The sequence below is a fragment of the Cupressus sempervirens genome, chromosome 10 (genome assembly GCF_028749045.1).
Source record: "Cupressus sempervirens isolate cs-2001-9-10 chromosome 10, ASM2874904v1, whole genome shotgun sequence".
NCBI lineage: Eukaryota > Viridiplantae > Streptophyta > Pinopsida > Cupressales > Cupressaceae > Cupressus > Cupressus sempervirens.
The window spans coordinates 21,386,039-21,399,209 of record NC_143127.1 but is presented as its reverse complement, the minus strand read 5'-3'; the positions used below and the strand labels follow the sequence as shown (position 1 = coordinate 21,399,209).

At 36.0% G+C, this 13,171-nt stretch overlaps 1 protein-coding gene across 1 annotated transcript in view; it reads left to right on the top strand.

Moving 5' to 3' along the window:
• LOC149532368 (uncharacterized) overlaps nt 1-12,968 on the top strand; it is a 49,758-nt gene extending 36,790 nt beyond the window's left edge. Inside the window, exon 2 of the mRNA XM_089805701.1 lies at nt 11,060-12,968. Within this exon, the coding sequence (XP_089661827.1) occupies nt 11,060-12,968 (1,909 nt within the window). The remainder of the gene's footprint in view (nt 1-11,059) is intronic.
• Nucleotides 12,969-13,171: the final 203 nt, after the last annotated feature.

Here is a 13,171-nt window from a genome sequence, read left to right as displayed (position 1 = left end):
CAAAAGAGTGAGAAAGGAATCATTAGCAAAATGACCATTGACTAACTGGAAAGAGGATTCTAGCAAACAAATACCATGAACCAACCCTGAAGAGACATAGTGGGCTAGCAAATAGCCAAATCCTTCAGTAGCAAGAACATAAAGCCCCGAAGCTAGAGGGAAACCTTTCCTAATGGAATGAAAAATCCCAAAGGCATCAGATTGGGAGTTACTAATGGTAATACAAGCATTAGCATCTCCAAAGAGCATCTCCATAGATTGTTAAAAATTAGGACCAAAATCAAGAGCTCGAAGCATAGCCAAAATGAAAGGCCATTTAATCCAGTCATAGGCTTTTACAAAGTCCATTTTTAAAAAAATAGCTAGCTGCTTGGACTTGCAAGACCACTCCATACCTTCCAAGGTAGCAATAATGTTGTCAAGAATATATCTGGACTTGATAAAGCTAGTTTTCTCAAGCCACATAATTAAAGGCAAGAGGTGGAAAATTTTGAGAGAAATTTCCTTAGCAATAATCTTATAAGACACATTTAGAAGGGTAATGGGCCACCAATTACAAATATCCTCTAAACCTCCAACTTTAGGTATGAATTTAATAATTCCTTTATTGATAATAGCTCCTAGGCTTTTAGAATGATAGGCTTCAAGATAAACTTTCAGCAGATCAGGACCAATATGCTCCCAAAGGTGTTTGTAGAATTCATAGGGAAACCCATCACACCTGGGGGACTTATTTTCTTACATGGATAAACTACCTCTTTAAGATCTCAGAGGGTAAGAAGTTGTTCATAAAAGGCACATTGGTCAGTCACCAAGTAGTTTGAAGTAACAAAAATGCACTTGCTGTGAGCTTCCACCTGAGCAACCAAATTTCCCTATGAATCAAAAACATTCTCATAGTGATGAAAAAAAATTTGTAGGATGTTAGGAAGACTGGAGAGAATAGAAGTGCCATGTTTGATTTTTTTAATGCCAAAATTCATATGACTAGCTCAAAGAGCTTGGAAAAAATCATTTGAAGCTTTATCGCCAACCTCCAACCAATGGAGATGAGCTTTGATTTGGGCCCCTCAAGCGGCATAATTATCCACAACCTATCTTTCATGGAAATGTTTGGAAAGTTGAATTTATAATTCAACATCAAAAAGATTAAGGGTGAGAGCCTTAGAGGCTTTTTAAAGTGCAGAAATAGTGGATTCATACAACCACTTTCTGCAAACTACCAAGTGCCGACCATCGTTGTGTAGAACATGAGTGGTTTTGGTAATGCCATCATTTCGCCACTAAATCCACTCTATCTAGAAATGTAGAAATGGCTCTAGATTCTAGACACGTAGGATGTGGGTAATTGTGGATGCATGCATAAACACAAACGTGTTGAGAAAAAATTGTGACTTGACAACTTTCTGGAAAGTTGTTTGCCATGAAATAGAAAAATAAATGGGATAATGGTCAAATAATGTCACATCTAGCAAGGGAATGACAAGTAAATCTTGATCCTCATAAAAGGAGAAAAAAGATTGTGTAGTAATCATGGAATGATTGAGACACTTTATAATGTAGTTAGAGCTAGCTTGAAAATTGGACTAAGTTTTCCAAACCCCACTATGTTGGTGGCAGTTAGTATTGGGATAAAAAAGGCCCAATTTATTGTGCATGTAGTACTAGGTTTCCCTTTCCCTAGCTTTCCATCAAAAAGGAAAAATGTCATCTTTGTCAAAAGCCAACTCTACCATATTGAAGTCACCACACATAACCAAAGTAGTTGGAGGAAATTTTTTAACTAGCCAGCCCCACAATTGTGATCTTTCCATAGCATCATTGGGAGCATAAACATTAAAGAATAAAAAAGAATGATTTTTAATGGAAAGCAATAGCTAAATAGTTCTATAAATGGGGTTAGAACCATGTGAAATAATAGTAGAATGCAAATGAGGTGACAAGAAAGTAACTACACCACCTTTGCCTACATCATGTTGAGAGGAAAATATAAATCCATCTGGCTAAATGATGTGACATGCAAATGAAAGCATGAAACCAAAGATCTTAACTTCTTGCATATTGAGAAAATCTAAATTTCCAAGTCTATGATGGGTATCCCTAACATAGTACTTTCTGGAGAGGTCTATGAGACCTCATACATTCCATGATAAAAATTCATGAAAATTCCTCCATATATTCCTCATCCTTGAGAGAGGAGCAACTATTCTACAAGAAAGTAGAAACCAAGTTAAATATAGAAGGAAAATCCTTTGGACTGATGGCCCATCATTTCTCCTCTAGTTTCTCAGCATGTCCAAGAGGATTGTGAGAACACCACACATTCTAAGTCACTATGGAGGAAGCAACAAGAGGGGTGAGAATCACAATCAAGGCTTGAGTATTGATGGCTGCGATAATCCCATGTGAAACACTAGGGTTTGCACTCCTATTGAGATAGGAGGAACTAAAACAATTACCACATATGACTATTTAGGAGCCAAGGAAGCCTTGTGCATGTACCCAACAATAGTCCATTCTTACTTTTTCCCTTCTACTATTTTGATAGGAACCTCTTTAGGTGGGGGTTTAACCCTAGGCATAGCCAAAGGACAATCCCTAATCTTGTGCTTTGTGGACTAGCACCAATAGCAGGTGTTAGGTAGGTTCAAATAAGAACCTTCTAAGAGAAGGTTTGAGCCCCAATTTTTATTTCCACAGAATCCTTGAGATCCTTGGAAAGATCTACCTCAATGCAAATGCATTTCTGAGGGTGAGCATTGAAAAATTTCTCATGTTCCTTTGTGATAACTTTTTCGAGAGTATTGGAAATGGACTCAATAAAAGGCAACATGGAAAGGGTAAACCTGGCAACTCTACCGACATAGGAACCTTAAGATTTTTATCATCAAAGATAGTAAAGTCTCCTAACCATCTTTGAAAAACAAGCAGGGAGGAATGTACAAACCAAGGACCATTGCTAAAAACTATTTCTACCTATGACGGGTTACCGAAGTGAAATAAAAAAAACCTTTGGTAAGGTTTTGCATAGTGTCAAGGTGGACTCCATGTAGAGTCTAGCTCTTGTTAATCAATTCTTGGAGCATAGCTTTAGGAGGAGTCCTACCCACAAAATACCCTATTAAGGTATGTTTTTCTAACCAATCACAAGCACCATAAAATTCTTACAAAGGAAGGATAATATCAGGATTACCTCATGAAAAATCTTCGGGATAAATTTGCAAGGATATTTGTTCAGATAAGACACCATGGCTTTCTGAAGTAGTGGCATGAACACCAGTATCAACAACTGGGTTACCACTAGTTGGGGCCATTATAAGCTAGCCTAAAAACTCCCACAATAAATGTGGTTTTACAAGTGGAGACAACAAAAGGAAATAAACTATCTTATATGGAAATGCACTAATGGTACTTATCATAGGGACCTATCTAGAATCTAAAGCACAACATATTCCCTTCTTATTATCTACTTTCAAATCAAGAGACTCCATGATCTTGAAAGGGATAACAATATTTGTAACACCAGATTCAATCATGCAATTTTTTCATAGGTTTACCATTTATAATCAGGCTCATAAATAAAGGGTCAATGTTTTCAATATAAGATACATTAGAATTATCTAGATATATAGGTGGAATATGGGACACTACCCCTTGTTCATCCTCCTTCATTTTGGGTAAATTTTGGGCCTTATCTTCTAATGGTGAATTATTCCTAGGATTATTATGCTCTTCAATTGCCCCTAACCATGCTAGAACCTTATTTCTATGTTCTTATATTCTAAACATTTCAAACAAAGGAACCTTTGTTGACAATAACTATTCAATTATGTATTTTCATGGATGTTACAAAAAATTGACACTCTAACCAAGCACTGCCAGTAGTAACCGAGCTTAGAAGACTCTAGTATCTATTGAACACAAGTATAGTGATCCAATGTAAATTGAGTTAGGTTAGTCCTTGAAGGATTCCTATATAAACTGAGTCATGTTGGTTACAAAAGGAATTCAGTATAAACTGAGTCAGGTTGGTTACCAAGGAACTCAGTGTTAATCGAGTGACTCATTTTCACTATCAAACAACCTTCAACATAATAGTTTTGTTTATTATTTGGTTAATGCAATCCAACTTAGTGGATGTTATTTTTTTATTTGTAAGGGTATTCATGTCAACTTGACATTGGATTTCATATGTATGAAAGGTCAAGTTGTGGATTGAAACATGGAAATTGTGGAAGAAGATAAGATGCAAATAAAGAAGGATATCTAATAAAGAGTAGAACATCCAAGGATCTACAAAGAATATTCTAATCAGGAAGGATCTAGAGGATAAACCACACTAGTGATTTAAATTTGTTCCTTCATTGATCTAGTCAATCATTGTTACTCTCTAACAATTGTAGCAGTGAAGAAATCTCTTAACAGAGTTGACTTAATAGTCATTTTTGTAAATCCTCTAACAAGGTATCATTTCAAGATTGAAGTTTCTTAAGACCGCTAACAAGACCACTCCTAACAAGGTGATTCAAATCCTTTAATAGGGTCACACCTATTAGTGTGTTTTGTAACATTTAACAAGGTTAACTCCTAATAGGGCTCACTTTAGAAGAGTGAAAAGTTGTAACTAGTTGCATTAGTGTTTTTTCCAAATTGGGTTTCCATGTTAAATCTTGTTGTCTCTTATGTTCATGTTATTTTCTTACTACTTTATCTTTCTACAACTAAGTTACTAAAGGTTAATACACATTAATATCTCAACATTTCTTTGTTAATTGAGCTATAGTGAATATCTACTTCTAATTGAGCTTTGCAAGGATTTGAGTTAATAAGAAGTTTGTATTAACATCTAAGGGATTTGAATTTTTTTAGTGGTAACTAATTCATCTCTCCCCTCTTAGTTACTCCTCTTAGATTTCCAACAATTGGTATCAGAGTTGTTGGTGCTTATATAAAAGGTTTCAAGGACCTAAGCTAATGATAAAGATGTCTTATGGAAGAGAGATTCCTAAGTTGAATAGAGAAAAATTCAAAGAATGGAAGGAACTCATGAAGCTACATTTGGGGAAAATTGGAGATATAAGCCTAGACTTCCTAGAGAACTAGTATGTGGCACCTCCTAATCCTTTGACTATGGATTAGATGCTAGATAAAAATATTCACAATAAAATGATGATTGACATTGGTTCCTCTCTCAACTATTCTAAATTTGATGAAGTCAAAGACTTCCCTACTACCTCTGATATGTGGAAAAAGTTGGAGAATGTCTATGGAGGAGATGACAATGTGAAAAGAGCCAAAGTAGGAAGTGTAATAGACTAATTTGATTAGATGAGAATGAGAGAAGATGAAAACATTGCTAAATATAGTGAAAGAATAAAAGCAAGTTTTAGTGCAATCAAAGTTGTAGGAGGAACAATAGATGATGTGATAGTAGTAATAAAGGTATTAATAAATCTCCTTCCTATTTATGTAATTAGATTTTCAACTATTCAATAGATTACATAACATCCCAGAAATGATGTAACTTTGGATGCACTAGTTGGAAGGTTAAAAGTTGTTGAGTTGGATAATTTTGATAACTATCTTCTTGGATCTCACAACATAGAGTCAAAATTCAAATAAAAATGAAATCTTGGTAAAAAGGGAGGAAACTCAAAAAGCAAACAATCTAACAGTGAAGAAGAAGAAGAATCAAATGATGACCTTGAAGCTATTGAAGTCCTACTTGAAAGAAGGTTACCAAAAGGAAAAGGTAAATATAAAGGAAAAATTACATTGAATTTTTTCTCTTGTGAATAAATTGGTCACATTGTTGCAAGGTGTCCAAATAAGGAAAGCAAAGATGAGAGAAAAATCAACAAGCTCAAAGGAAAGAAAGATTTCAAGAGCTACAAAGATTACAAAGACAAAGATAAGAAATCTTGTTTTATTGATAAAGATTCTGATAGTGATGATGAAGATTAAATGGTATATATTTCCATTAAAGATTAATCAAATGATGGGGATAATGAAAAGGTTGCACTTATTTCTCATGTTAGCAAGAATGACACATGTATAATAGATAGGGTTGTTTTGATCGCATGGCTGGTGATAAAACTAAGTTTGAACACTCAGAGCACTATGATGGTGGAAGTGTAAAATTTCAAAATAATGAACCATGTTATGTGAAGGGAAAAGGATGCATTGAATTGAATGGTGAAGTCAAATGTGACAATGCTTAATGGGTAGATTGACTTAGACATAATCTTCTAAGTATGGAACAATTGAACAATATTGGATACAAGGTAGGATTCATAAGTGGGAAGGTCAAGCTTCTGGATGGTAAAGGAAACCTAGTTGGAATTGGAAATCAGAAAAAGGGCAATCTATTCTATCTAGATCTTACTGTAAGTTCATTCTTTTTGGCACAAGTAGAGGAAAGTTGGCTATGGCATAAAAATGTGTCATGTAAACTTTGACAATATGGTTACAATAAGTAAGAACATAAGAGTTAGAGGTATTTCAAATATTGAGAAACCTGAAATGGCTATATTCAAACAATGTCAGGTTGGAAATATGGGTAAAACTAGCCTCAAAAGTAAGAATTAAAATACTAAAGAAGTCTTGGAAATAGTTCATACAGATCTCTATGGACCAATAGGTATAGAAATCTATAGTCAAGACAAATGTTTCATTTTGTTTGTTGGTGATTATTCTAGGATGATGACAATAATGTACTTGAAAGATGAATATAAATATTTTCAAAAGTTCAAGTGGTATCTAACTAGAATTGAAAAAGAAATTGAAAAGAATTTAAAATGCCTAAGATTCTACAAAGGAGGGGAATTCATCTCTAATGAATTCATTGAATTCTGCAATTAAAGAGGAATCAAAAGGTAGGTATCTACACTAAGTGCACATCAGAAAAATGGCATAGTAGAAACAAGGAATGGATCCATCATGGATTGTACAAGAACATTAATGATAGAGAAAAATTTTGCATTCAAATATTGGAAAGAAGCAATTGACACAATAGTTCATACCTTGAATTTAGTTAAACTGAAGAAAGGTATAGATTAAACACCTTATGAATTATGGTATGGCTACAAACCTAATGTCTATTATATTAAATTATTTGGAAGAAAATTGTATATCTTAAAAGAGTCAAGGAAACGAAAGTTTGATGTAAAATGTAATGATGACATATTCTTTGGATACTCCAATAAGAGCAAAGCATATAAATGTTTAAATATTTCTACTCACAAGGTTATAGAAAGTGTACATGTTAAAATTGATGAGTTTGTAGAAAAGAGAAAAGAAGAAAGAAGAAAGGAACCTGAAGACTACAAAAATCTTGTTTACTTTGAGTCTGATACTTTATCAAAGGTGCAAGAAAATGTAATTAGGAAACTGTAGATTGCTCCACCTGAATAGATTATATTACCCTAGTCACCTAAGTTTGTAGTACAACATGAGTTGTACCTAGAGCAACCTGAGTTGGAGATAGTTCTAACTGAGTCTTAGATAAGGAACTCAAGTTATAGACTGTGCTAACTAAGTCTAAGATAGTGGCAACAAAGAAGAGTTTAGAAATTCATAGAACCTTTGAGCATGGTAAATCAAGTGAATCAAATCTAGAATCTAGAATGAAGGTACTCATACTTGCTAGATATGTTTGAATGCGACATGCACCTAAGAAAATAAAAGGTACATATTTGATTACTAAATTTGAACCTAGAACTATTAAAGATGCATTGAATAATGAAAGTTTGATAGAGGCAATGAATGAAGAGATTGAACAAATTGAAATGAACAATACTTGGAATCTTGTTCTTAGACCCAAGGATAAAAAAATAATCGGTACAAAGTGGGTATTCATAAACAAATTGAATGAAAATGGAGAAGTATCAAGGAATAAGGAAAGGCTAGTGTGGAAAGGATATGCTCAAGAAGAAGGTATAGACTATGGAGAAACATTTTCTCCTCTTGCTAGACTTGAAGGAGTTAGAAAAATGTTTTCATATGTTACATTTAAAGGATTCAAAGTGTACCAAATGGATGTAAAATAATCTTTCATAAATGAGATTCTGTAGGAAGAATTTTACATTAATCAACATTAAGGTCTCATTGATCAAAATAAAAGGGACATGGTTTGTAAGCTACACAAAACTTTATATGGTTTGAAACAAGCTCCTAAAGCATGGTATGAGAGGCTAGATGGATATCTAGTAAAGATTGGTTTTCAAAGAACAAATGATAATAATAGTATGTATATTAAAGAAGGACCACAAAATAAGATATTATTAACAAACATATTTGTGGATGATATATTATTCATAGGTCATGATGACTTATGTAAATTATTCTTTGAAGAAATGAGGAAAGAATTTGAAATATCAATATTTGGAGAGATAAAATTCATTGTTGGTTTACAAGTTCATCAAATGAAGGATGGAATTTACCTTAATCAAAATATATCAAGGAGATATTGAAGACCTTTGAATGGAAGGTTTCGAATGAGTTAGAAAACCTATGTCCACTAGACATAAACTATCCAAGGATGATGATTAAAAGGAGGTAAGTCAGACTACCTACAAATCCATGATAAGACTTGATACTGCATTAGTAGCTGGTATAGTTGCAAGGTTTTCTACAAATCCTAGAGGAAATTATATGATGGAAATCAAAAGAGTTATGAGATATCTTAAAGGTACTCAAGACTATGGTCTATGGTACAAGAAAGGAGGAAACTTTGACTTGAACTCATTTACTAGTGCAGATTGTGTTGGAATACTTTAGGATAATTGGGGGGGTGAATCAGTTTTCCAAGGTCCAGATGTATAAATAAAACTTTTCACAATGTAGTGAACCCATAAAACATTATTCATTATGCATGCATCACAAGATTATGGAATCACTTAAAACTTTTAGGTTATTGTCAAATCAACTTGTAGAAATGTAAACATGAAACATAATAGATTCATCAACACACTTGGCACAATGATTTATTTTGAGACCCAATTTGGAAAAAACCACTAGTAATATCTTACTCTTTTCACTCTTCAGAATTGATGCCTTGTGAAAGGCTAACCTTGTTAAAGGTTACAATACACACTATTAAATGTGACCTTGTTAAAGGATTTCAATCACCCTATTAGAAGTGAGCCTTGTTAGAGGACTTTAGACCATTCACTCAGAATGTCACCCAGTTAAAGGATTTACAAATGACTATTAGGTCAACCTTAATCCAAAAGATTTACCCTAGACTAATACAATTGTTAGAGAGTAACAGTAAGGCTTTGATCTAATACAACTTACAACTTCATTTTCAAATTACATATCATTGTTCAATCCTCCATTCTACTTGGCCTTCATTCAATGTAGTTCTAATAGCTTGTTCACCCTTCAAGCATTAATCCCCTTAAGCCTTCTTGCTTAACATGCCATTATAGACTCATCTCTTAGGTCGCTTGATGAAGAAAAAACCTTGACTCTCTGTCTTCCTTATGTTCTTGCACATGACAACTATACTTCATGATCAACCATTCCTAAAAATAGGAAATTAAGATCTTTTGCCACTCATTCTCCATCATCCAATTCAGAGTTAGGATGGATTAGGTAGGATACAATATATATATCCCATATTCCATATCTCTTTTACAAACTTCTCCTAGAATCTACTTTGAATTTTCCTAAAAATGGTTCACCTTGAATTATATGCCACTAGCTCATCAACCTTATCATCCATCTAGCTCACACAATCCAAGAAAACAAACTTGTTGGCTTAGATCCATCAAATTCACAATCTTTTAAATAATGCAATAGGTTGGCATTATCTGGCATTTGATGGTCGACACATACTACGTTGCTCAACATCTATTATGAAATTACATGGCATGAACTAAAGTTTACTGGTGCTTGACATCAACTAAACTTTACTCGACATCCACTGGTCTACTCGGCATACACTAGAATAAGCATTTATTTGGCTCCAACTAATTTTCTACTTGGCCTGCACTGACTTTACTTGGCACCTACTATCCACTCAGTCAAGCTTGGCAAACAAACTTTGTATAACTTGTTCTTCTAAACTTTCTTAGTATAACCAACCTTTGCAATGCTAAGTGGATTATCAATACAACATTTCATTGATGTCTTAATTGATCCTTTTGCTTCATTACATAATCATAACTCAACCTTTCATCTAGGTGCTATTGTTACATCTTTTAATCAGATCCTCTTCATCAATCAAATAAGTGATAGTACTTAAATCTTATAAGTAGTTGTCTCACTAGAAAATAGTAAGTTTGACATTAGTGAAAAAAAAATGATTGAAGCATACAACCTCCCTCTTTCAACAATATCCTTCTTTGATTAGCTTCTTCAATCCATTCTCAACAATCTCCCTCTTTGGCATTGATGGCAAACCAAACTAATCAACCAAAGCAACCAGATGGTAAACACCTTGTTGAACCAAATTGAGTAAGAAAATACCAAAAAGAAAAGAATTCCTTGTATTGAAATATCTCCCTCTATTAGCAACATCCATCTTCTGAATAGGTTAAAAAACTCTTTCTTATAACTCCCTCTGAGTTTCTTCTTACTACTCCCTCTTAATTGTATTTCTCTATCTCTTGATCTATCTCCCTCACTCTAATCAGAAATATCAACAATTATCTCGCTTGATCAATAATCATACTATCAATCAACAAATATTATCTCCCTCTTTGACAAAAATGCCAAAGACTTGTGATCTTAACATGACAGATATAGGATTTTTAGTTTCTTTAGTTCTCTCCCTCTATCACTGTGCTTGTGACTGATTTGAAGTTCCAACTCTTTGATTACTTTAGATAGCTCCTAAAGTAAGATCCACTACACCAATTTGTAACATATGAAATTCAGCTTGTTTGATGCAAGACACTCCTCTTGTTACTTAGATATCCTTTGATAGGGGTATCACCCCTAATTTACCTCTTAGATACTCATGAACATCCTTAGGTAATGTTTTTGTGAAGATATTAGCAATTTTCTCCTTTGTGTTAACATATTCAATCTTATCGAGTGTCAATTGGGACAGCAAACTCGTCGTCAACTTATCGAGTGTCACCCTCGACCCCCATTCTTTTAACCTCTTGAAACGGGGTCTCAATTTCGGGGTGGCACCTCGTACCATTCCGCATGTCGACTTTCTTGTTGAAATTGAGAATGCTATCCGTGCTCTCCCTAATGATGTCGCCGAAGAAATTAGACAGGATTGCGCAGTTGCCTTAAGGCACGCCAAGCCTCCTAAGCGCAACATCCCCAAAGCGGAGTTCATTTCTTTCAAAAGTTTGTTGCGTCACAATGACTTAGTCATTACCAAAGCTGACAAAGGTAATGCTACTGTCATCATGAACAGACAAGATTATGTTGCTAAGATGCTTAACCTTTTGGAGGACTCTCGGAACTACAAGACCTTGGCTCGTAATCCTTGTGCTAAAATTTTGAAAAAAGTCAAAGCTAGTGTCTTGGCCTCATCCCTTGATGCTAACATCAAGAAGAGGTTAATCCCCTCTAGGGAAGTCACCCCTCGCATCTATGGTGTCCCAAAAATTCACAAGGAGGGTATCCCCTTGAGACCGATTGTTGACACCATAGGATCACCCACATACCCTCTTGCGGCCCATCTTGCCAAATTAATCTCTCCCTTGGTCGAAAAATCGGATTCCTTTGTCAGAGACTCGACACACTTTATCGAATTCATCAAGGATGCTCGTCTTGATAGTAATGATGTCTTGGTGAGTTTCGATGTCGTCTCTCTCTTCACTAAGGTCCCAATTCTCGATGCCATCGAAATCGTGAAGTGTAAGACCAACGCAGAGATTGCAAGTTTGGTTGAGGTGTGCCTTCGATCCACTTTCTTCTCCTTCCAAGGGGTCATATATGAGCAAGTTGATGGCGTGGCCATGGGTTCCCCTCTCTCTCCGATCATTGCCAACCTTTATATGGAACATTTTGAAGAGTTGGCCCTCCGATCCTTCCCTCTTCAACCTAAGTGGTGGAAGCGCTTTGTTGATGACACTAATGTATGTTGGCCTCATGGGCTTGACAGACTAGAAGAGTTCCAACAACACATCAATAACTTAGCGCCTAGCATTTCCTTCACCAAGGAGCTAGAGTCTGATAGTCAACTGCCTTTCCTTGATGTTCTCCTCATCAAAAAACCGGATGGCTCTCTGGGTCGTCGTGTATTTAGAAAGGCAACTCACATAGACTTGTACATTCATGCCTCATCCCACCACCATCCCAGCCAAAAATTGGGCATTCTCAAGACCCTTGCTTTGAGAGCTTTTAGAATTTGTGATAATGATCACTTAAGCCTTGAGCTAGACCACCTCCGCAAAGTCTTTAAGCTCAATGGATATTCCCCTAAACAAATTTCTAGGGCTCTCAACCAAGCGAAGTCCGTCCACCATTCCCTCCCTGCTCCCACCCCCTCCTGTCCCCCCTTAGTGCTCAATGCCTCTCTCCCCTTCGTTGAAGGCCTTTCCCACAAAATCTCCAAAATCCTTGCCAAGAAAGGCCTACGTGTAGCCTTCAAACCCCTCGCCAAACTTAGAGACCTTGTTCCCCCCATCAAGGACTCTAGAGACACTTTTTACAACTCTGGGGTCTACAAAGTGGTCTGCTCCTATGGCACACCTTATATTGGCAAAACGGGCCGCTCATTCCACACTCGGATCAAAGAGCATGTCGCTGACATTAGACACGATAGAGTGTGCAAATCTGCCTTAGCCGAGCACTCCTTCATGACCAAGCATCACATCTGCTTGGAAGACACTCAGGTGCTTGCCAAGGAAGATAACTTCTTCAAAAGAAAACTCAAAGAAGTAGTCGAGATCCACAAACACCCCATTAACCTTAATCGTGACGATGGTTGGAACCTTAACCCCTCCTGGCAGCCAATGCTGGCGGCAAGAGACAGAGACTTTCTTCGCGCGGGTTGACCTTCCTCTTTCTCAACCCCCCCCCCCCCCCCCCCCCCCCTTCTCCCCAGGTGGTCTCCCACTCCCTCTTTGTTCTTCTCACCTTGTGCTCCAATTGGGTTTCTCCTCTCCATCTGCCTTGTTGATGGTGGTTGTACCTTTGGGTCTCTTCTTTTCTCGTTGGCTCTTGCTTTTAGCTTGGCTCTCTTTGACCATGTGGGGTA